At 40.5% G+C, this 25,725-nt stretch overlaps 5 protein-coding genes across 5 annotated transcripts in view; 1 reads left to right on the top strand and 4 right to left on the bottom strand.

Moving 5' to 3' along the window:
- The window catches only part of LOC124215857 (disintegrin and metalloproteinase domain-containing protein 10), a 350,156-nt gene that overhangs the window by 74,377 nt on the left and 250,054 nt on the right, over nucleotides 1-25,725 (top strand). The gene's annotated exons all lie outside the window — the stretch shown is intronic.
- Nucleotides 808-7,925, bottom strand: LOC124215859 (transmembrane protease serine 9-like). The gene is made up of 6 exons (XM_046619710.2): nucleotides 7,814-7,925; nucleotides 4,786-5,523; nucleotides 4,533-4,641; nucleotides 2,553-2,678; nucleotides 1,960-2,072; nucleotides 808-1,651 (listed from the first exon to the last, which is right to left on the bottom strand). Exons 1-6 carry the CDS (start codon nucleotides 7,854-7,856, stop codon nucleotides 915-917), a joined length of 1,866 nt encoding a protein of 621 aa, XP_046475666.2. The 5' UTR covers nucleotides 7,857-7,925; the 3' UTR covers nucleotides 808-914.
- Nucleotides 6,164-7,048, bottom strand: LOC138190924 (uncharacterized). Its single transcript, XM_069135781.1, has 3 exons — nucleotides 6,749-7,048; nucleotides 6,566-6,685; nucleotides 6,164-6,505 (listed from the first exon to the last, which is right to left on the bottom strand). The coding sequence occupies exons 1-3, from the start codon at nucleotides 6,953-6,955 to the stop codon at nucleotides 6,212-6,214; spliced, it is 621 nt and encodes a 206-aa protein (XP_068991882.1). The 5' UTR covers nucleotides 6,956-7,048; the 3' UTR covers nucleotides 6,164-6,211.
- On the bottom strand, nucleotides 11,241-12,464 carry LOC124215863 (trypsin-3-like). Its single transcript, XM_046619714.1, has 2 exons — nucleotides 12,348-12,464; nucleotides 11,241-12,095 (listed from the first exon to the last, which is right to left on the bottom strand). Exons 1-2 carry the CDS (start codon nucleotides 12,388-12,390, stop codon nucleotides 11,359-11,361), a joined length of 780 nt encoding a protein of 259 aa, XP_046475670.1. The 5' UTR covers nucleotides 12,391-12,464; the 3' UTR covers nucleotides 11,241-11,358.
- On the bottom strand, nucleotides 17,021-24,943 carry LOC124215860 (transmembrane protease serine 9-like). The gene is made up of 7 exons (XM_046619711.2): nucleotides 24,804-24,943; nucleotides 23,805-24,538; nucleotides 22,850-22,984; nucleotides 22,532-22,699; nucleotides 18,633-18,759; nucleotides 18,132-18,245; nucleotides 17,021-17,867 (listed from the first exon to the last, which is right to left on the bottom strand). The coding sequence occupies exons 1-7, from the start codon at nucleotides 24,844-24,846 to the stop codon at nucleotides 17,131-17,133; spliced, it is 2,058 nt and encodes a 685-aa protein (XP_046475667.2). The 5' UTR covers nucleotides 24,847-24,943; the 3' UTR covers nucleotides 17,021-17,130.

Raw genomic sequence — 25,725 nt, 5'->3', positions numbered from 1 at the left:
GCTGGAGTCCCAGGGTAACTCTTCCTTAGGGTCTAACTCATTTTGCTCCGTAAAGCACGACCCAGACAATAATTATCGCAGCTGCTATCCTAGCTGATATGTGCTTCCCCGCAGAGAAAGATCGTGGGAGTAAATTACATTATTTTCCTCTGTTGGATTAGGGACAGAGAAGAGATACGGACAAAAGGTATTTTCAGCTCCTTTTAATCCACGTGACTTTACTAGCTTGCTCGACATCTAACTGGTCATTTTCAATGTGTATTACTCGTTTCACACTGAGTATACAGAAACAAATACAGGCGGCCAAGAGCCACCGGCTCATGTGCAGTTAGTGAAATACATAAGATTGGACAGTTGGTTAACTTCGTACTACGATGTACATGAAATGTTTGAGGCGAGAAAATAATAGCTTGATTCAATTACCGCCACGTTGTGGAATAGACTGGTTATACAGAGATCTAGGTCTGGATTAAACTACCCAAGTTAATTTACCGATTTCACGGTGAATTGTTACGGTTTATAATACAATACCATATCTTTTTACACAGTGGATAACTCTGAAGATAGAGATTGAAAATAGAAAAAATTCGGTGCATTTAGACCGAGTTTAAAAAAAATTTCATCCAGGAATCAAAACCTTTGAAGCTTATTTGAGCAGAGACAGTAGAACGAGTTTGTTAAGCCGAGAACATTGAAATGGAGTGGGTTTGTCATTTTCTCGATGTTTGGATCGTTTTGTCGTTCATATTCAGTGAAACTTTATTTGAATTAGTTATATCAATGTAGTCAGAACTGGGAGAAAAGAAATTTACGTTCCAATCGCTGTGTATTTATTCAACATTACAAGGTCATGCCTAAAACTAACGTGTTCACAAACAATTCAGTTTTCGATCACGAAGCTCCAACGTCGATTTTTAGACTCCAGAGGTCTCGGTGATCCAGGTTCGGTAGGCAGCGACCTCGGTATAGACGCCCGGGAATCCAACAGCGCCGCATTGGAATGTCCAGGAAACGATACCTGCTTGGCGTCCATGAACGGCGACGGGGCTACCGGTGTCGCCTTGACAAGCTCCCAGACCACCCTCGTCCCAAGCGGCACATATGTGGTTTTCCTCAATCCCTCCGATACTGGCGTACGCTTCGTCGCAATCATCCTGCGAGATGATGGGCACGGCGATAGCCTGGAGGGTGGCAGAGTAGGCGCCGTGATTGGAGGTCGCTCCCCATCCGGTGACTATGGCGGGGGCACCAATGACTGTTTGTTCGCTCAGGTCGTACAGCGAGATGGCGGCCTGAGTGGAATCGAAGACGATGCTGGTGCTCAGCTGGATGAGGGCGATGTCGTTCACGGGGTGCCAGTAGGCGTTCGAGCCAAAGCTCGGGTGCAGAATGGTTGCTGCAGCCTGGTGGATGGTGCCACCACTGTTGGAGAGCTGGGATCCGGAGCGGACCGTGTACCAGGTCCACGGGAAGGGCATGCATTCGGCGGCGGTAAGGATCCAGGTCTCAGAGATTATGCTACCACCGCACCAGTGGGTCCCCAAAGCGCGAACCGAAACCTGGTAAGGCGTCTCTTCGATGGTCGTCGCCGCTCCACCGACTATGCGATGGGTCGGGTTCACCTCGCGTGTACGGAGCAGAGGAACTGCACCTGATAAACGAGCCAGGAATGAGGCTTGGACTCTGGCCGCCTTGAGTCCAGACCAGAATTTAAGATTACGAAAGAGACCGGACTCCTATTTTCTGTTCACGGAAAAAATGGGCCTAATTTTGGTTACGGAGTTCAGTAGTTCCGAGAACATCAATCGCAGCACCGTGGTAATAACTGCCAAACCCCGTAAGCGAAATTTGGCCCACATTTACAAGACGAGTTCACGTTAGTCTTCTTACTGATCTTACGTCCTGGTCTTACGGGATACTTTGTTAACTTGAAGTTTTAGTTATTGCTTGATTACTTACCGACTGTGGCAGCTGCCAAGGCGAATAAAACAGTAAACTTGATCATTTTCGAGTCGAGTTTACTGTTTGTGTAAATTAGAAGCTTGAAACTGGCCTGATAATCGCTGACGGCTCTTTTTATAGTATTTAGGCATCAAGTTTATCGCGATCAAGGAAGCACGTATTTGATTAAATCCGATCGGTTCGGTGATCTTCAACCTGCCGCAACATTATACTTACGTCCTAGGTACTTGTAGTGGCTTTACGTAACGTGGTTCAGCTTGTGCTCAAAATGATATACTCGTACAGGGCAATTTTTAACGTTAGCTCCACTTGTGCCACCTTTCTCACTATCGACTCGTCACGTGCCAATCGCAAACATGATGATTCATGTGCGAGGGGCTGCAATCGCAAAGGCTATCTTAAAATATTTTAGAATCTGCAACGCTAATCAAGGCCTGGAAAAACCTGGGTCACTTTTAAAACAAGTCTTCTCCCGAATCGCGGTGCAATTCCCACTGTAATGGAAAATCTTCCGTCAAGTCGGGCTTTGAGAGTTAATACGATAATCTTGGACACAGAATTTGTGCTTTCTTGGTGGAACGGATACGAACCTCGTTCTCTGATTATCGTCTCTGATTATGATTCCCCACGAGTTTGAATCATCCTCCAACTTCAATCCTCTTCTTTTACTTATGTAGGTGAAAGTATCGCTTATTAATAATCCTGGTGTCGGCGGTCTATTAAAATGAAAATCAAATTATTTCAAGTTTTGGCCCGAACGAAAAGGACCTCTTCGGAGTGACAGAATTTTTTTTATCGACAACATAAATAAATTTGTATAAAATTCACACGCTTAAAAGTTAATTATAAAATTCCTATTTCAACGTACATTTCTCGACATATATGTATGGCCAATCTGTGTCTAGTCAAGGCTGTGTCTCTCTGCGTCCAATATGATGCTTCGTTCGTATACGTAAGCTCTGAATTTAATTTTTTTATTTATTTGACGAACGTAAATTGCATTGCATGATTTACATAGAATTTTGTAAATCACATTAGATTGATTTTTCTGGGGGGTTTTATATTTATCTAAGTTAAATAGGAAGGACAGATCGTTGCTGATAGTAAAATTTTTATTAAATTTTTTAAGAACTCCAGGAACAGTAGTAATCTACCATTTCTATTTAACTCGGAAAAACAGCCTTTTGATAATCCTTTTGAAAAATAAATCTAATGTTGTTTATAAAATTCCCTGTAGTGTATATGCAATGCAGTTTCCATTAAATTAAATAAGTAAAAATTTGAAAACTAGAGTCACCGCACTCAAAAGAGGTTACCTATTGGATATAGAGAGACGTACCACCTGAACTAGATATTAAGTTTTAATCCCAAGTTCAGCTACGAAGATGCGAGGATACCGAAGAATTAAAAAAATAATGAAACAGATTAAATTCATGAAATGCGTGAAATAGTCCTGAAAAAAATTTCAGTGTAACCATCCGACGTGATATTTAATATCTTAGTAATATCTGTTATAGTTCGTTCAAAACTCAGATCAAACAAAAAAACTTTTCGCTCTCTATTATTTTTATATTTTTCATGAGCTTTTACATAAACGATTTTGACTAGGTTAATTATAACTGATTTAAACCTTCCTTCCTTCACTCCCATCAAGGATACGCTACACTTACACACGTGCGCTTGTTTATCCACTTTCATTTTTAATTACAAAAAGTCTCACTTAAACATGAACTAGAAATTGTTTTCTGAAAAGGGTCTATACAAGTCGTGAACTTGCCTCTGACCGATTCGTATACAAACTCATTAAAATTCTAGAATAATGTGATACGTTTTCGACCTAAAAAGTACTCAGATATAATGTAAAAATATCTTGCTTTCAATTTAGATTTACGATAAAAAAAAAGATATCTCAACTTGCACGATGCATTTTGATTACGAAATATGCATCTACCTGTGTTGTTCTTGGATTTTTATTTCTAATTCCTGTTACAGGTCGAGAAATGTACTGAGTCAGAACAAAATTTTTAGAATTCAATTTCAAGTATGAAAATGTTCTACATATTTCTATATATTATCTGTAAAAATATTCCAGTAACTCTGAAGAGAGCCCTCTCCTGGGGCCGAAGCGACAAAATAATTTGACTTTGATTTTTATCGAACGTGGATACAGCGATTATTCATATCGTCATAGTAACGCTCCAAAAATAAATCGATATTGATTGAGTGATTAATGCGATTAAACTCTAATGATTGCTCATTGCACGTACCGATACTATGCTACTAGCAGCACGATAAGCAATGCTTCGGATACTTGTTCACCATTATAACGTATTCGTAGAACCCAGACAGGTTTGAAAATTTTTTATTATCATGAGAATTAAGTGTGAAGAACTGAATTTCACCATCCTTCGGTCTGAATTTCAGAAAGAGCGTCTTCTCCTTGACAACAGCTTGAAATCATCATTAATTGGAAAACTGAAAGTTCAAGAATGTGAATCCTCGGATTTGCATGAGTGACCTGAAAATATCATGAATTAACACTAAAGTTTAAGACAGTCCATAATTCGAACTGGACATCGGCATCTCCAGATGTCGTTATAGCGCTCGTCGGCTGATGATTAGTTTCACTTGAAGATGCTGTGGAAAGTGGACAGTGAAAAGAAAATGGTGGAATAGCCGCTAGGATAAAGGGGAGGATGAGTTTATCAAACATGTTTTAGTCAATTTACTGTATTGCTTTTGAAATAGTACAAAATCGAGAATGAAATCAAGCCTCGCAATCGGTTGTAAGGTTGGCGAGGTACAGTTGAGAGTCTGCTTCTTAGACTCCAGAGTTCTCACTGATCCAGTCGCGGTAGTAAGCAACCTCGGTGTAAACACCGGGCCATCCAGCCTCAGCGCATCCCTTACCCCAGGTAACGATACCCGCCAAAACACCATCGATAGCGAGAGGACCGCCAGAATCACCTGTGCAAGCGTCGTGGCCTCCATCAGAATACCCGGCGCATATTTCGCCGTAAGGAAGTCCTCCCCAAGCTATGTAGGAGGTGTTGCAGTCAGACTTGGAGATGATTGGGAGGGTCACAACCTGGAGCACGGATTGCCAGTAGCCTGATTCAGTGAGGGAACCCCATCCACTGACGATGGCCTTAGCACCCTCAACAGCTTCCTCGCCTTGTTCGTACAGAGGAATGATGGCGCGGGTGGAGTCCAGGGTGAGATTGTCGTTCAGATGGATCAGAGCAATGTCGTTGACGGTATATCCATAATCACTGTTTACTGAGAAGTTCTCATGGGTGATGTAAGAGTCAAAGGTGGTCACGCTACCGCCGCTGGAAGCGAGAGATGATCCAGCGCGAATTATATACCAGGCGATATCGTAGACCATGCAGTGAGCAGCGGTCAAGATCCAGTTCTCAGCGATGATGGAACCACCGCATATGCTGGTGCCGTTCACCTCGATAGATACCTGGTAGGGTACTTGCTCGATGGTGGCATTTTCACCTCCTACGATACGGCTGACGAGGCTAAGCTTATTCAGGAGGGAACTGGGGGCCGCAGCTGAAACACAGATGTCCAGGCTTTCGCAAATTGGCAAACGGTTGTCCGTCGAAGCAATTTTCATTCGGGAATACAGTGGACAGGGGTCAGTTGTAGCATAACAAATATCTTGCGCAGTATAGTATAGTATAGTATAGTATAGCATAGTAAGTACCCACTATCATTCGAGAGATACGCGTTATGTTACAACTCTAAGAATTTTAATATCATGAGCACGTGTATCCATGTGTGCAAGTGTGGTGTGACGGGAAATGTCGCATTAACGCCATCTTGAGTAAGTCAGTCGATGAGTGTCTCTCGAAGGGAACCTATCTCATTGTCACCTAGCTAGCGTCTCATTAAATATTCGTAGTATCATGTGCACAAATATATAAATAGCCAAGTGGCTTCTTCGAACTCTGTTGGGGAAATTTAATTATATTTAACCTCCACAATTAGTAATTCTGAGGTTATATAATAGCATAACGAAAAACTGACGGCCCAATATTAATATCAATGTATTTCGGCACCTCGATGATACAACGATGTTGAGATAAGCATTCTATTTATTTATTGACTACTTAAAATATTAATTTATTCATTTGTATACTAGGGGCTTCGCCCCTGCGCGCTTCGCGCGCCAACCCCATCTCGGCGCTACGCGCCTCACTATTTCCTTACGCATTGTCTAGTAGACAGACGAATTCCTTCATGTTGATTTGATGACAGGTCTGCACTTGCTGTCCACTTCAATTCCTTCTGTGCTTACTTTTATTTTTTTCATCAATCTAAGCTTCCATTCGTTGATTAAAAATTGGTGTTCCTTCTCTGTTGATATCGATCCATCTCCTTGACTTGCTGAATTATTTTTGCTACCGCTCTGCCAGTTATTCTCCAAAATCACCTTCTTTATATTATTTTTTTCTCTATATTTGCGTTGCTGTTCATTCCGCAAAACACCTCTTTCTCTTGAGGTCAACATCGATCCTGGTCGTCCTCTTACCTGGTTATACGAATATTTGATGGATATTATTCTATGGCTTATTTGGTTCTTCGCACTTACAATTTTATTTTCCTCTTTCTTTTGTGATACTTCCGACCATCCACTATCTTCATCGCCTTGTCTGCTGCTTGAAACTCCTCCTTTCTCCATTGTCATCGTAAATCCTGGCTGTCCTTTTGACTGTTTGGTGATATATTTAGATTTACTATTATTTGATTGTTACTTTTCATATTTATTACTCACTATCTGAATTTTATTTTGGTTCTGCAAGACATCAAAGTGTCCACTGTCTCCGTTGCCGGTGAAGAGTAGCGAGCATTGTGTTTCATTTTGTGATCCGATCCGGTGTGGATAAATTTGTTCTTCGCGATACACGATTAAACATATCTTAAAATTGTCCGCAGCTGTAGCTAATTCTGCTTCTCCCCCGTATATTCCATTTTTATTCATATGTGATTTGTAATCACCAGGTGACCTAATCACAGCACCGTTTGACTCATTACCTGTAATAAAACCCGCAAATGTAGACCAATTATCCACTATATTTGAAACGATATTCAGTCTCACCTCTGCGTGTCGATCTTGAGTGCCGTATACAGAATACGCCAACGCGCGAAAAAGACAATTCCCGTCGGGAATCATCTTGATAATTTTCGTTTGCATGTTCATTTTTTGCGCGTCAGAAACAGATACTTATAAAGATATTTGTCAAAGACTGTCATAAACAACCGATGACAGCTGTCAAAGGGTTTGCTAGATGCTTTTTGTTTTGTTTTCGGGATCTCATCCCACCGCCAACTTCATGCGTATACTATTGTTATTATAATCTTTTTTTTACTATTGTTATTATAATCTTTTTCTACGTTCATTTGTTTGAAACTTTTTTATTAGATAGAGAGATTATTCCCCGATACATCATAACGTTATATGTATGTTGTCTTGGTCAATGTCACCCGTCATTTATTTTCTTATCCCAAGAAATAAATAAATAAATAAATACCAGTAAAGTGCCGAAATTACAAAACTGATTACATATTCTTTCATTTTAAAAACAAATAAGATAACGGTCAACAAAAATCGTTACACAACTGGTCCTTATTACAACTGATTCCGAACTACCCTATGTTCATCGAGGGATCGAAAAGAATTAATGATCAGAGTCACAGGAAGATTTCAAGCTCTCTCACTTGGAAAGTTTTCCTCCCGCGAAGCCGTTCTATGTGGAATTGGGGAATGGGGGATGGGAGATTTTGTATTCTGATTAAAGAATGTTCTCCACAAGATGTTTATTGAGGTTTACCTACTTACCAGCGGTAGCCACAAGAACGAACAGGATCACAATCTTCATCATCTTCACGACGATACTCTGGTTTCCGAAGTCCAGATGAGAGTTGATTTATTACTGTTGGGTCTTTCGTTTTATGCTATTCAGGCTATAAATTTATCATGATTATCTGAATACTTACAACGCTATCGATAGTGATTAAATATCTTTTTAATTAATCTTAAATAGGCAATTAGAAGACAGGACATTCTGCTGATTCTTAGCCCTACATTCACGTGGAGATTGGATGATCTCAGATTTCATCTGTGATGTAATCGTCGTAGTTGTAATTAGTGATTTTGAAGCACATACTATGCATTCACGGAAGTAACGTACTTGAATCTTTGCAATTAGCTGAAATCCTCAAGTCCCAAACTCATTCTGCTTCGTCAAACACGGACTAGGCGACGAATACGCTGCTATACTACTCTGACTGATGTCGAGCATAACAAGTAGTTCGTTTCACACTAGAATCCTGTGTGATGCGAATAGAACTGAAATAAAAATAGTTCACGGGAGCGGTTGCCGCATTGATATAAAAATTGACGATGGAGTCCTGAACTGACGTGTTCACGTTTCAGTCAGGAAAAAGATTTCGACACTCACACGGTCGAACTACTACTCCTCAAAATCCGGAGATCAGAACTTTACTGGAATTTGGATATGAGCTGCTACAAACAGGAGAGTGGACGCAATGCACCTAAACTTGATCATCTTTGATTCGAGTTCATCGTCTGTGTGGATGGACTTATAGGCTTATAACTAGCCTGTTTGTCGTCGACGGCTCTACTTATTCCATTTGAGCGCGAAATTTATCGCGATCACGAAAGCACGTATTCGATTGAATGCAATTGGTTGTGCTATCGTTTACTTGCCGCAGTATTCGAAAAATATACCAAATAGATGATGGCTCGTTGACGTGGATCAGACCGTGCTTTAATCGCAACTAAGTTTAGCCACTATTTACCCAATTCAACTTCTTCCTTGTTTCATGGCGCCATATCTCTTGAATCAGTGAATATATTCAGTGTAAATTTAAAGGATTAGGAGATCCCATCCACATGATCTTGCCTTATAAATTTAATCACAATCCTTCAAGTGGTTCTGGACATAGAAACGGTCAAAATTGACTATAATATAATCTTTTTCGTCTCCGCTCCATTTCCGCATGACAATCGTTTGGGACGTGATTATCTATCGAAATGTGACACAAATCGATTTTAAATTTAACATAAGGCTTCACGCCGTCTAATCTTGACCCCTATTGATTTTGAAGCAACTCGAATTCTTACTTAGGCGGTACAAAATAATGGAGTTTGGCAAGTCAGGTGCTTGAGGCTTCAATATTTACCGTATAATTGCATGGATTTTAAATTTGAAACTTGGCCTTGCGCTGTGGAGATTTTTTTATTTCGAAATGTATTCGAACCTTCACTCAGGCGGTAAAATGAATGAAACCGTGAGGTACAATGAGTGAACGCACCCAAGTTGCTAACTTAATTCTTGATGACCTAATTAATGATTGACCCTAACTCTTGATGCATGCATCATATAATTGACAGTATAGTGAACAATATTCTTCAAATAAAATTATACCACGTTTTAGATGCCACAATAAACATTTAAAATGTAAAAAGAGTCACACAGTACCAAAATCAGTTTACAGTGAACAGGCATGGAGAATTTATTGGTCAACTCTGTCGTGAAATCAGGCAAATATTCCTTTCTTCCGATTGGATTCACTCGTGTACCTTTAATTGCAAAAAAAATTCGGAAGAAATTTTAATAATATTGACGATGCCACTAGTCATAGCAACAGTGGTACTAATAAGGCATGAAAATAATCTATCTTTTATTTGCAATAAGAATCACTGTCTAAACTTCAACAGCTTATGTGCAGCTTATTGAAGTTAACCAATTAATTTCAACACTCTATTGCATCAAAGGTTAATGTCCAAGCCTTATGAACTGTGTTACGAAAAACATTTTAAATTAGTAGACACACTAACAATTATGCATGTGGGTCGCATGCCTCCTTCATAAGAAAAAAATAAGTATTAGAATGTATTGGTAACTGGTACTATTTTGAATTAACGGTATTCAGTCCTACCGTACATCGAACTTGCGATACAACATTTAAAGTAAAAATATAAACTCATTTATGTGAATTCAAATTAACGATTGTCTTACCTGTTAGAAAACAACAAGAGAAATCAATGAGTGAAAATTATTTGCAATTTATGACATTTTACGTCACTCGGACCACTTCTCTGAACGACCATCATCGATTTCGATCTTCACCAGGTCTTATTTACTACTAATGAATGTAACTCTTTGAGTTAAGCCAAACGCCACTGCGCGATTCGACTGGCTACATAGTGGAGGTAACAAACAGGCTATTTTCACGCGCGGACTCTTTTTTCGCGGTTAATATCTCAAATATTTGAAAGAAGAATTTCGATTGTCTATCGTGATTCTTGTAACTAATTTCACGCGCCCTCAAACCATTATACCCAAATTTTTACTCGATCTTAATGTGATACTAGATAAAAAGAATTTGATATTTTTTGAATATTCAATGTGACTGAGAGTATCTCCTACATCCACCCTGAACGGCAAAGTGGGATTATTTTAAGTTTCGTTACTACCAAATGAAATTATGCTGAACAGAGGTAATAATTAATGGCACATTTTTGGGGCGTTGTGCTTTGACATGAAGTGCTTTAAACTTAGACTTAGACTCAGAACATAAAGTTTCCCAGGTGAAATGAATGCAATTGAGTGAGTTTCTTGGGGGTTTCTTACCGAAAGTGGAGGCCACGAGAATGAGCGTCACTATGAGGTTGATCATTTTCCGATGAAAGCGAGGTTCGTGTTTTTTCTAGAATAAGACTGAATCCTCGCCGTTGTTGTACTGATGAGGTGTCTTCATACCGTCAAAGGATCAGATAAATCGTGACCAATTATATAAATTATAGTCATCATATCTACATAAAACCTTTAAGTAGTACAGGTAAGCTATCAAATATCCTGCTCACTTTCATCATATACCCGCCCAAGCTAAATAGGTGAGAGATTCTGCCACGAGACTGGATGTCGTGTGGAAGATTCGGAGAATCAAGGCGGCGATTACGAAACCTCGCATGTCGTTGAATAATATAGAGTGGATGGAGTAATCATTAAATTTGTTATAAAACAGTTGTTAATACGAGTAGTAAGTTCGGCAGAGAAAATTCATAGTATCTAGAAGGTAGAACTCCTATCTAAAGTTAGAAGTCAAGGCAATGAGCTTGTCATGGCTGCCTAGACATCTGTAAATGTCGTTTCAGCAGCGTTAATTGTAAGAGCATTCCACCGGATTTCTCTTTATATAAGGTTACTCTACTTAGTGTGCATAAGTACGAAGTGATGTTTAGAATACAATCTTTAATTGATTCGCATTATTTTGGTCGGTATTACAATGTCGGGAATAAAATCAAGCCTCGCAATCAGTCGGAAGATTGGCGAAGTGCAGTTGACAGTCTGCTTCTTAGACTTCAGAGTTCTCGGTGATCCAGTCGCGGTAGGAAGCGACCTCGGTGTAAACACCGGGCCATCCAGATCGGGCGCATCCGTTACCCCAGGAAACGATACCAGCAAGAACTCCATCGATCGCAAGAGGACCGCCAGAGTCACCCTGGCAAGCGTCGAAGCCTCCCTCAGGATACGCGGCACAGATCTGACCGTCTGGAAGTCCTCCCCAGACGCTGTAGGCACTGCTGCAGTCAGACTTAGAGATGATTGGGACGGTGACGATCTGGAGGGTGGTGGACGTACTGCCTCCCTCAGTGAGGGTACCCCATCCGGTGATGATGGCCTCAGCACCGACAACGACATCCTGGTCCTGTTCGTACAAAGTAATGGCGGCGCGAGTGGAGTCTAAGGTGAGGGCTGATGACAGTTTCATCAGAGCAATGTCGTTAATCGGGATTCCATAGGAGTTTGATGCGTAGTCGGCATGGTTGATGATCGAGGAAACGGAGGTCACGCTACCGCCGCTGGTGGAGTAGGTAGATCCAGCACGGATGGTGAACCAAGAAGCGGAGTAGACCATGCAGTGAGCAGCGGTCAAGATCCAGGTGTCGGAGATGATGGAACCACCGCAGATGTGGGAACCGAGGACTTGGAGAGATACCTGGTAGGGTACTTCTTCGATGCTAACATCCTCACCACCAACGATACGGCCGGTGGGGCTCAACGAGTTAAGGAGGGACCTGGGGGCCGCAGCTAGAACACAGATTCGTTGGCTTTCGTGAAACGGTGGACAATCGTTGATTTGTGGAATTCTCATTTAGTAATATATTTTTTAGAATCGAATATCTTATACACATTCGAAAAAATTAATGATCAGAGGTATGTGAAATTTCCAAGAACTTGCGTTTGTGAAGTTACCTTCAGGTAATGCAGAGCAAAGGCTATTTGGTTCGTAAAAAATGGTAATTATGATGAAAAATTATTCTCCACAAGATGTTTACTTACCAGCGGCAGCCACGAGGGCAAACAGGATCGCAACTTTCATCATCCTCAGAACCGTGCTGAATGCTTTGGTTTCTGAAGTCTAGATGGGAGTAGGTTCTTAGCTGCCTGTTGCCTCTTTTTATGATATTGTGGCTACGAATTTATCACGATTATCTAAGTACATATCCGGTGATTGAGCCTGATTGAATATCTTTTTTAATTAATATCGACTAGTTAATTAGAATAAAGGACATTTTGCTGATTATTATCTCCGTATCCGTGCAAAGATTGGATAGACTCAGATTCCAATTCCATTCTAATCTTTGCTGTCACGATTTCTGGTATTCATTTCGGTCTGGATCTCAACAAGATCTAATTGATTTCCATACGTCCACAATAACCCACTTGTTCTCTAGGACTGTATTGTCGGACGCGATCAGACGAAAAATTCAGTAACGACTAGGTTCTTACGACTTGGCGTTGCGATTTTACTATCACAAGAATGCAATTGTACATCGACTATATGCGTATCCAGAACGTGCATATCTATTTTTCCGAGTACCATTTCACATATATTTCACATTCCCTAACTTTTATAATATGATTCTATTTCAATTTTGCTTATTACAGAAAGTTACTTCGTGGCATTCGTACACAAATAATTTTTGTAAAAGGAAAATGCATTCAATGTGGATAAATCAAGTACGTAATGCGTATCAAAAGGTGAGTAAAATAATACGTTGTGTCACAAGATACGGATCATGTCGAAAGTCACACTTGTTTAGATATCACCCATCGGCACGTTTTACATACGATTTTTTTAACAACACCTGTGTAGAAAGTTTGATTTGAAAAGCACCGATGGTGCCACTGTCAGTGTTTTAAACCAATGTTAAGTAATTTATACCCAATGAAACAGTGCGTGTAATTGAGTTATTCGAAAGTGCATGTGCATCAAAGAAAGCCATGATGTCGAAAATAGAGGATTTCAGGTGTGTGCTCGAGCTTAAGTTTTTGCCACATTAGTTACCAAGTTTAATAGAATTACTTTCAGAATTTCACCGTGAAACGAAAATCTGATAATCGACATTTTACAGTAGAAAAAGATGTTCGGTAGATTGAGATTCTGACTACATTCTAAGCCATCATATATTGGAAACGAATGATGATATAAAACTTAATTTGTGTTCTGCTATGATGTCGATTAGCAATTTTGAAACAGTGAAATTGTTAGTGTGATCTGCCGTCTTGTTTTTATCGTCTTTGTTTTTTATACCGGATGTTCAATGGCCAAAGAGTGAATACCGTGCATTTCCTGAGATGAGTACTGAATGCCGTTAACAAAGTAACTAAGGTAAATCTCTTCAATGAGTCGAAGTCTTTAGGGTTTTAACTTATTTTATAAATATTCTAAATAATATCCTAACTGATATCCATCGTGGCATTAGTTTATTCTTCACTTGAATCATGTGTCATGTACGATAATTATACAGCTTTGTCAACTAATTCGATTCTTTCGAGTAGATTAAATGTTACAATAAATATGGTGGGACAATTTCATTGTGAACCATCGAACCTGGAACTTCGGAAGCGGTTGCCGTATTGTTATGAAAATTGATCACATAGCCCCAACTGACGTATTCATGATTCGGTCGAGGAGAATGTTTCGACACTTATTAGATCGTACAAGCAGTGTTATTTTGTTAAATGATTTTACATACTAATTTTAGAAATATTTGGATATGAGGTTTTCCAGTCGCTAGCGCGAATACATTGGTACCTAAAAACTTGGTCATTTTCGTTTCGAGTTTATTGTCTGTTTAGATTAGAAGCCCGTAACTAGCCGGATAATCGTTGAGATCTCTCTCCCATACTATTCGAACGCCAAGTGTATCGCGAACCCGTAAGCACATATTTGATTGAACACGATCAGTTTCACCATCGTTTGCTTGCCGTAATGTTCTACAAACAAGCCAAATACGTGATGGCTTGAATGACGCGGCCCAGCTTGTCCTCCAAGTAATGAACAGCTAGCGCTCAATAAACTTATAATTTACGTAAATGTAACTCCGGCTTACGATCAACTCACTATGATATAGTTCACAGCTTTTCATTTCTTATTGGAACAGAAGAACCCAGCTGGGAATTCATTGGGAGCTCTAAGGAATCGAAGCAGTAACAAGTTCCTAGTTCATACGTTCTCTCGTTTATTCCGGAACACTCACAATCAGATGTGAAATTTATCCCTGTCTATAATGACCACTTTTTCCCATAACGAGCTTGCTCAAATGGATCGAAAGGAAATGAATGTATCTGTACTAAACTTTTTTCATGGTATCCAATCGAGAAGTATTATGTGATGTCGAAGACTTGATCAGTGATCCTTTTATCACTATCTAGTCATTTTTGATCGGAGAAACATCCATGATGACGCTACTTATACTTCGGCTCTTTCATAAGGGTTACTATGAGCTTGACTATCATGTGACGCCGGGTCTTTTTCCTGATACAACTGCACCATCCACGTTCTACTGTTAAGGCGTCTTACAATTAATTGCCTTAGAGTGTGATTTTGTAACGGATTTATTTTCTTTTTTTTTCTTTTCTACAACTGAATTGTCATGAATATACTAAAAGAAATAGTGCAAGGATTATAAATACAATTAATCCATAGGTTGAAATTTAATGGTAATCAGTAATGATTTTATTCACTTGATCTTCGATTTTATTCAATTTTTTCTTTTTGTATATGCACTAGGGTGGTCCTTATTTGGGGTGCTGATGAATTTCGACAAGTGCGCCCCCTAGACACGTTCGAAATAAATGAAAAAAAAATGTGTGCGAAAACGGAGCGCTGTAGTCCAATTAGAAGACGTGCCTCTAAGCTCGTTTTGTTTTTCATTCGAATAACATGGGATTTTTAGACTACTTCAATCATTATGTTTTAAAAAATTCTTTTTTCATATAAATCTGTTGTTCATGGGTACAACTACGCGTATATTTTTCCAAAAGTCGTTATCACAACCTTTACGCCCCCCCATCCCCCTGATATTATACACGACGGCAAATTGATCAACGTGAGAATACCTCTTTTTAGCCGCTTGGTGCTTGACAGTATTTCACCAATTAAAAGGCAGTCTTATCTACGTCATAAGTTTGTAAAAAAAAATAATTGTACATGTGGGAAAAAATATGTATTTCAATTAGTGTATTTCAAAACACATCGTTTATACTTCATACTTTTTTAAAAAGTAATAATTAAAATTAAAATTTTTTGATCGCCGTCTGTTTTTTTGGATCGGAAAAGATTTTACGATATTCCGAGATCCATGAACAACAGATTTATGTGAAAAAAGAATTTTTTGCGTTCATGGGGACAACTCAAAAACATAATGACTGAAGTAGTCTGAAAATCCCATGTTATTCAAATGAAAAACAAAACGAGCTTATAGGCACGTCTTCTAATTGGACTACAGCGCTCCGTTTTCGCACACATTTTTTTAAATTTATTTCAAACGTGTCTAGGGGGCGCACTTGTCGGAATTCGTCAACACCCCAAATAAGGACCACCCTAATATGCACGCATAATTTATTAGACATTCATACACTATTTATACTTACAAATGAAAAATAAAACAAAATGATTCGAGTCCTTATTCCCTTGACATTATTAAGCGATCCTGGGGTATAGTAGATGTAATTTACAAATATATAGATAAAATATTTGGAGATTGTGTTGAGAAGCGAAGAAGAAAAGCGTTATCAAATGAAGCTACGTTTACATATAAATGATTCTAATATATGCAAAAAGAATAGGAAATAAGATATGACGGATTCTAAGTTGTAAGAGAATTCGTTGTCTGGTTCTTCAATGACTAACTATCGACTCTACAATTCACAGGCAACGTTAGGTATGTAATGACTGAGCTTGTTACGATTCGCAGTGATGATTGTACCTCACGGTTGTAGATTGAGAATGAAACTCGGCGTCGATGAGATGTTTCTCCCATTCCTAAATAACCACCAGCAGTACATGTTGACATCAGTGGCCAATTCAATTTATCCCCTAAGATAGATATCTATATTAGGTATATACTTGATGTTCGTGGATTGCAAAATAACAGATGTTGCATAGATCGTTTATACTAATAACGTTTTTGTTCCCGCAAGGCTTGAAGACGATTAAATTTTATTGTTGTGAACTGAAGGCGTTGAAATATAGTTTGATCGCATAAATTATACGTGATCGTAACTAATTGATTATCGTTATTGAATCAGAATAAATTCTTTAACTAGAATGAGTATTGTGATGGATGTTCTGCTAAGTTCAATTGCATTTTGCCGAGTTCAAAAGCTAGATAGGCAAGAAATTCTTTCAGGAAATCAGATGACCAGATAAAGATTAGCAAAATGAAGTTGTCAAATATGAAATTTCGTATTATTGAAAAGTGTAGGGCATGCTGAATAATTATTCAATTTGGAATTGAATAATTGCCATTAATAATAGTAAGTTTGACGAAGGGAATTCTCGATATCTAAAAGTATAACTGGTACTCAAAGTCAGAGACAGGGAGTCTATTAAAACCTTCTGGATATAGGTGAACATCGCTTCACCGGCATTTAGTTTATCCAGATGGACGTCCTTTTATGAAGTTGCACTAACAGGTATGTGGGAGGATTAATGGATTTTCGGATAAATTTTCATTTGAATTGTTTTATTTTCATCGATATTACAAGATCGGGAATTGAATCAAGCCTCACGGTTGATTGGAGGGTTGGAGAGGTCCTGTTGAGAGACGGCTTCTTAGATTCCAGAGTTGGTAGAGATCCAGCTGCGGTAGGAAGCGACCTCGGTGTATACACCGGGCCATCCAGCGCGGGCGCATCCGTTACCCCAGGAAACGACACCAGCGAGACGTCCGCTGATGGCGAGGGGACCACCAGAGTCACCCTGGCAGGCGTCCATGCCTCCCTCAGGAACAGCGGCGCAGATCTGGCCGTCGGGAAGTCCTCCCCAGATGCTGTAAGCGGTGTTACAGTCGGACTTGGAGACAATTGGGACGGTGACGGTCTGGAGGACGACGGGAGAGCTGCCTCCCTCAGTAAGGGCACCCCATCCGGTGATGACGGCGGGAGAACCGACAACGGCTTCCTCGTTGGCGCTGTACAAAGAAATGGCGGCACGGGTGGATCCCAGGGAGACGGCGCTGCTCAGTTGGATCAGAGCAATGTCGTTGATTGGGATTCCCCATCTGTTCGAACTGTAGCTGGCGTGGTTGATGACAGAGGCGAACGAGGTTGTGCTACCGCCGCTGTTGGAGAGGGTGGATCCAGAGCGGATGGTGAACCAGGCAGTGGGGTAGACCATGCAGTGAGCAGCGGTCAAGACCCAGGTGTCGGAGATGAGGGCACCACCACAGATGTGGGAGCCGAAGACCTGGAGAGATACCTGGTAGGGTACCTCATCGATGGAGGTAGCAACACCACCGACGATACGCCCGGTGGGGCTCAACGAGTTCAGGAGAGATGTGGGCTCCGCAACTAAAACAAAGACGGTTCGGTTATCGTGAAACGGTCAACACTCGCCGGTCTATGAAACTTCCACTCAGGAACGTACTACTTCAGGGTTGAATATTTCCCAGGTATTGAAAAAAATAAGTAATCAAAGACACATGAGGCTTTAAACTGGAATTCGGAAAGTTTTTCTCTCCCAAAGCAGAGCGAATATCATTTACTTGGTGGAAAGAACATAAGTTTGATTGAAAAATTTCCTCCCACGATGTGGATGAGGGTTTGATTACTCACCAGCGGCAGCCACGAGGGCAAACAGGATCGCAACTTTCATCATCTTCAGAACCGCGCTTGATGCTTTGATTTCTGAAGTCCGGATGGGAGTTGTTTTACATTTGTCTGCCGCCTCTTTTTATACCATTCTGGCTATAATTTTATCACAATTACTTGAATATACACCACGTGATTGAATCTGATTAAATATCTTACTTAATTAATCTCGTCCAGTCAATCAAACAAACGAACACTTTACTGATTCTTATCTTCATATATCTGCGCCAAGATTTGGTAAGCTCAGATTTCATCTGTGCTCCAATTATGGCAGTTATAATTAACGATTTTATATGCAGTCCAGACCCATCAATATCTAATCACTTTCCGTAGATTTAGTACTTCACAGTTTCCTGTAGACTATGATTACTTGCTGTCAGCTGCCCGACGGCTACACTTCTGGACACAGTAAACGGGGGATTCAGTCACTCTTTTTCATCGATGGTGTTAAAGACGAAGTCAAACCTTCCCAGTTAGCCTCTTGTAATGTTTGCAATTTTCTCATGAACTTGTCCTCACGGAAAACGCTTTCCACCAATCGCAGTCTTGGTTTCCTGACGGGCGGTTTTGCTTTTGGCTGCCCAGACAGGACCTACTTTGGTATCCATACATCTGTCACCCACATTTACTGTCAATTCTAGCCTTGTCAATCTGATATACCCGTATATCGAAAGATTGGGTTCTTTGTGCAGCTGGTACCGTTCGTGCTTGTACTTTATTCTCCAGAATCTCTTTTCGCAAAATTATAGTCTAAAACATATCAAGTAGCCTTGGAATTGTACGTGATTGTTCAGGCTTTGTCTTTGTAAAACAGTACCGTGTGGATAAGTGTTTTGTAGAGACGTAACTTTGTTTTCCTGAAGACGTTTCTTGATTTCATGAGGGGCACTAGCGAGACAAAGGTGCGATTTGCAGTGGCGTTTAGCTTTGTAATTCCCTTTGTCCCTTCGTTGTCTGATGTAAGTTCTGACAATAATTCCAGGTATGTGAACTCTTTCACTATCTCAAAGTTTCAGCATTCAAGACCAATATTTTGCTCCGTCCTGTTTCTTTGTTTCTAAAATTTTTCAAACTAAATTTGGTTTGATCTTCCGGATTCTGATAATGTTGAATGGTATCGTATTGTAGCCTTGCTCCAGTTCGAGCTAGAAATTCTCCTTGATAAAGTCACCTTTGCTATTAGTTTCCATGTGTGAATTGATGATGGATGACAAAACTTTCATGTTCTTTCTTATAAATATTCAGTTGTTGTAGCGTTGACAACTATTGGACCTAACCGAGTTTGCATGTGAAATTTGCCTTTTAATCAAATCGGATTCATCATACATCAACTTGTTGCTAGTCCCAAAATAACAAGTTAGATTGCATTTTAACTATCTATACTCAGTACTAGGTTAGAGCCCGACACAAACGTGATTTTCAGTTCTTATTCGATTTTGACATCATTTCCACCCCGAAAATTATGAAAAAATGGTGTATTTTATAGATATTTGTATTCATGTGAGAGATTTTCATCAGATTTTTCGGTACGAAACTGTAGCTGTAAAAAATTTTGTTCAGGTTTCAATTACTGATTATTGATGGATTTGTTAAAGCGACAAACATCTTTTTTCAACATTTGAACATCTAATCACGTTGCATATCCTGTAATTTTCTCAGATTTTTTGCAGAAGTGAGGCTGTACTGAAAATTTTTTTAAAAATGTTTTCTTGAACCTGTTTTGCCCATGCGTGATTAAATTGTGTTTTGGACACAATTTATTGATTTGACCTGTTTTCGATATAATTCAAAGTACTCTATTATTTCCTAGATGAATTACGAGTCGAGAATTGGTTTTATCACATTTCGACTGATATAACTTCTCCATTTCATAAAACATGTGAGGATGTGGTGAAGTAATGTATAATATGGTCATTCCTCATCAATATCATTATTGACGACAGCTTCAACCGACTTGTGTAGTCTTAAACAGTTTACTCAATATCTCAGCGAAATATTGTTCTGGTAGCTGGTAATACTAAACTTATTATAATCCTCCATCTCGTTTTCATCGATCGATTAATGGTTAATCATTTTGCCGTCCATACGTGTCCTAAGATAGGTTGTTTTAGTTGCTAAAGAAACCTCATTAAATCTCTTTAATGAACTGCAGTCGACAGGATCCAAACATAGTCTGCTCTTCAAAACACAGTCCGGGCAGGAAATATAGGTGCAAACTGTAGCTGATGTCCATTGCAGTAGTCGTTTCTTCTTTATTTCAATCTTGCACCATGTTATTAGATACAACTGTGTCAATGTTATAGATTGATTCATGTATACAATTACGTATCAATGAACATAATAAAATGGTTCGTTTTCTGTATGATCGAAAGCTCGAGACTAGCTGGATAATTGTCGACGGCTCTACTTATGCTAAGAATTGGAGTCCAGAACTTATTGTGAATAAGAAAGTACGCGTTTTATTAAATTCGATTCGTATCACTATATGGCTTACTTGTTGCAATATTCTAAAATCTTATCAAATACTAGTGATGGCTTGCATGATGTTAGATGATGGCGCAGCTCATCATATACCAATCATACAGCTGGCACTCTTTAAACCTATATTATAGTTATATGCTCTGGCTCACCGCATGAATTCATAATGATAAGATTGGTACCTTTGCATTTGATAGTGGCTCATGAAAATCTTAGCAGAGGATTCATTGAAGGGTGTGAGAAGTCGGTGCAAAGTCAAATCCCTTGTTTCGTGTTTTTGAAGACCTACATCAATGCTTTTTCAGTCGCTGTTGACCACCTTTTTCAACAATGTGCTCACTCAAGTTGTTGTCGATTGTGTCGTGACCCGGGCCGTGGGATATAACGAATATATCTACGAGTCAATTACGAATCCAGGCAACCCGGAAAATGAAAAGCATGTATCCCCCAAACAGCGGGGGTAGTGAAGTAGTACGTACGCCCTGAGGGGTGACTGAACCCCAAGGCACGGTACAAGGAGTGAACGCAATGTGCACCGTGTTGTTCTGAAAGACAGAACGCAAAGATGCCCGTCACTCAAGTACTAGCATTCAAATTTCGGGGTTGCTTCGTTGGATATGAGAATAAAACTATATACGTACACTACCGAAATGTGGTAAACGCACGACAAGTCTGTCACGCGCGCAGAGGGCGCCACCAGCAATCGAAGCGATCAAATTGAAGATCGGAGCACTCAGCTCGAGTGATCATTCCGCAATTATCATGCAGCGCGACAGGTCGCTAAGCGGGACTCGGAACAACCGATACACCCAGTAACACAACTAGATGACAGAAAAATAAATGTGTCTGTGCTAAATAATAGTCACGCATGAAAGCGCGATGTTTATCTTCGGTTCTATTTGAAAAATATTCAACTTTATAACTACTGTTGAATTAACTCTACCGAAAAGCGATCAGAATGGATTACGACTGCTTCAACCCACTTGACGGTTAGATAAGGTCCAGGACAGGTGAACCCGCAATACGCTACTCGATACAGTTAACTATACCCATATGGAATCGATACCCTTGATGGAAAAAGGCAACCAAGTCTTCTCACAATAATTTAACTCATAAGAAAAAGTCCACAATCGTTAGTACAAAAACGTACGCTTTTTATGACAGTCATAGTATCCAGATGTGGGAATTACTTGCTCTGGACAGCGGAAATACGAAAGGTCCGCAAAAATATTTGTAGAATTGCTTGAGCTGGATGTACTTGGAATAGCATCGTACAGGCGTCCGAAGTAAGATTCTAGCTTGCCTACTACTGCCAGTTGTACCGGTAATATATTTAATTAATTCGATTCTCTAATTTCTCGAATGTTCACTATTGAATAATTCTATTCTCATATCGCCATTGGTACTAGTGGTTATAGCAATAAGTGTACTGTAAATGACAGTTTTGAATAAACACTTGTTAATTTTTTTTTATTTATTGTGATTTATTCTTCACGGTCAAACATAATATACACTTGGAACACCACCTATTCTGAGGTACGAACGATTCATAGCAGCGTGACTTATACTCCGGCATTAGCGACAACCCAGCTGCGGTAAGCGGCAAGCTCAGCGTAGACAACGGAAAATCTAGCACGAGTGCATCCGTTACCTCACGACACAATACCGGCGAGATGTCCATATATGGCAAGAGGACCGCCAGAGTCACCCTGGCAGGTGTCTTTGCTTTCTTTAAGCACTTTTAGTTGGGAAGTCCGCCCAATGCTACATAGGCAGTACTGTAGTCAGGCTTGGAAATGATGAATAGCGACTATCTGGAAAATGGTAGTGGAACTGCCACCTTCTGTTAGAGTACCACATCCGGTGATCACGACGTTGGTGCCCACTTTGGCCTCTTCTCCAGATGAATAGAGAACAATGACTGCGCCAACCGAGTCCTGGACAAACGCGGATCCTGACCTGACGAGGGCGATGTTGTTCACGGGAACCCCGAATGAGTTTGTTCCGTAGCTCTCATGGATTTTTATGGCGGTGAAAAGGCTGACGATGCCACCCTGATTCGAAAGCGTGGGTCCAGCTCACATCGCGTACCACCCAATCAAGTACACCATGTAGTGAGCAGCGGTGAGGACCCAGCTTACCGATATTATGCTTCCGCCGTAGATATGAGATCCGTAAACTAGTAGCGAGACCTAATGGGGTACCTCGTCGATCGAGGTTGCCACTCCGCCAACGATGCAGCCCGTGGGACTCAGCTCGTTGTGGTAGAGCCGAGGGCCTTGAGCTGGAATCGTAATGTTCTTTATCAATAAAATGGGAAATTCTCTGGGCATTGGACTCTGAGATTAAATGCCTCATATTTGGACTCTGAACTAGTGTTTTCTATGTGAAATAAACGTAGATTGCTACTAAGTTACTTACCGAAAGTGTTGGTCACGAGAATGAGAATCACTACGAGCTTGATCCTTTTCAGACGCAAGTCTTTTGTTCTTTCGAGGATAAGACTCGACTGACTTTTTTTGGTCTGCGAAGGCGCTTTATTACCAGATGAATTGTGGTGAATTGAATAAATTATATGCGAGTTAATGTAATCAATTATCGTTATTAAATCTATCTCAATTATTTCAGTAGTGCAGGTGTTCTAATAGATATTCTGCTCACTTTGATTAAGTACCCGGAGAAGCTAGAGAGATGTGAAACTCTCTTACAAGTCTCGATGTCGGATGAGAGATTTGAAGAATTACAGTTTTAAAGGCCCAGTATTAAGAATTCTTTTGTTTCGGTAAGGAATTTAGAGAAATAGAATAATTTTAATTTGCAAAGAAACGGTCACCATTTATACCAACAGAGAACGCAAGTTTGGTGGAGGAAATCCTCTGTATCTTAAGACTGTTGTTATCTAAAGCCTGTAAAAGCAATGAGACTTTCTCGGTTGCCTGGACATCTGTTACCGTTGTTTGAGCTCCATGAAGTCCATCCCGTCGAATTTCCTTTCAGCAGGATACTACAATAGGTGTGTAGAAGGACTAATGAATTTTCATGGAAATTTTTTTTTAACTGTTATGCTTTATTTCGGTCAATATTACAATATCATGAATGAAATCTAGCCTCGCGATTGGTTGGAAGGTCGGCGGAGTGCAGTTTAGAGACTGCTTCTTAGATTCCAGAGTTGGTGGAGATCCAGCTGCGGTAGGAAGCGACCTCGGTGTATACACCGGGCCATCCAGCGCGGGCGCATCCGTTACCCCAGGAAACGACACCAGCGAGACGTCCGCTGATGGCGAGGGGACCACCAGAGTCACCCTGGCAGGCGTCTTTGCCTCCCTCAGGAACAGCGGCACAGATCTGGCCGTCGGGAAGTCCTCCCCAGATTCTGTAAGCGGTGTTACAGTCGGACTTGGAGACAATTGGGACGGTGACGGTCTGGAGGACGACGGGAGAGCTGCCTCCCTCAGTAAGGGCACCCCATCCGGTGATGACGGCGGCAGAACCGACAACGGCTTCCTCGTTGGCACTGTACAAAGAAATGGCGGCACGGGTGGATCCCAGCGAGACGGCGCTGCTCAGTCGGATGAGAGCAATGTCGTTGATTGGGATTCCCCATCTGTTCGAACTGTAGCTGGCGTGGTTGATGACAGAGGCGAACGAGGTTGTGCTACCGCCGCTGTTGGAGAGGGTGGATCCAGAGCGGATGGTGAACCAGGCAGTGGGGTAGACCATGCAGTGAGCAGCGGTCAAGACCCAGGTGTCGGAGATGAGGGCACCACCACAGATGTGGGAGCCGAAGACCTGGAGAGATACCTGGTAGGGTACCTCATCGATGGAGGTAGCAACACCACCGACGATACGCCCGGTGGGGCTCAACGAGTTCAGGAGGGATGTGGGCTCCGCAACTAAAACAAAGATGTTCAGGTTTTTTTGAAACGGTAAACAAAGACTGGTTCTTAGTGAATTTACTCAGCAATGTGTTTTTTCCATGGTTGACATTTCAAAAAAGTCGACAAGAACGAGTAATGCAAGTTGCCGGAGAATGCAAACCCGCACTTGTCAAATTTTCGTTTCGTAAAGCAGATGGAATATCACTCACTTCGTGAGCAATGTATAATTCCGACTGAAAATTGTTCTCCGCAAAATGTAGATAAAGGTTTTGTTACTTACCAGCGGCAGCCACGAGGGCGAATAAGATCGCAATTTTCATCATCTTCAAAACCACACTTGATGCTCTGTCTTATGGAGCCCAGATGGGAGTTGGTTTGCAGCCGTCAGTTGGCGTCTTTTATACTATGCGAGCTCTGAATTTATCTCGTTTAACTAACTACAAGGCGTGTGATTGAATCCGATTTATCACCCTTATCAGTCTAAATTGGCATGTTATGAAAGAGAAAAACTATACAACCGATCTTCATCTTCGCGAAAACTGACAGGGCCCAGATTTCAACGAAGATTCAATCATCACAATCAAAGTCTCTCAGCTTTAATTCAACTCAAATAGATTCTAACATTCTTAATTCAAGTGGAATGGATAGAGCATTTTGGAGTTTCAGCTTTAGCTTCAGCAAATTGCAAAATCATAAAAAACCAATCACACATGTGAAACTGCATGCAATTTAAGTCACACGTTCTGCATCCGTGGGTATTCGATCATTGGTTATTGTACCGAGGTCAAGTTTCATGGGCTTAACAGGACAGCAACCACCAGGACTATTGGACGTTGCCTGGTTAGTTGGGAAACTGCGGTTTTAGTTGGTAAAAGCAATTTGTACTGCCGTGCATTTCTCAAATTAAATTCGGTTCGCGAAGTTTTCGGTACTTCATAGCAGAATTAGCCGCTTGCATGCACACAAAGATATCCTTCGATATATCATTAGCAGCACCGATGTTATCACCCTGATACTAAAATCGTAAACTACGATCTCTTCTCCGTCCATCAACGTCAAAAGATAATATTTGAAATCTTAACTGATGTTCCAAAAGATTCGAAGATTGAAATACCATCCAATTATTTACTTTACGCTTATTTCGCACATGTGTATATCGCTAATCCAGACATCACAGAATTTTTATCATGTATAAACAACCT

The sequence above is a fragment of the Neodiprion pinetum genome, chromosome 4 (genome assembly GCF_021155775.2).
Source record: "Neodiprion pinetum isolate iyNeoPine1 chromosome 4, iyNeoPine1.2, whole genome shotgun sequence".
NCBI lineage: Eukaryota > Metazoa > Arthropoda > Insecta > Hymenoptera > Diprionidae > Neodiprion > Neodiprion pinetum.
The sequence above is the reverse complement of the archived record's forward strand: the minus strand, read 5'-3'. Positions and strand labels throughout refer to the sequence as shown.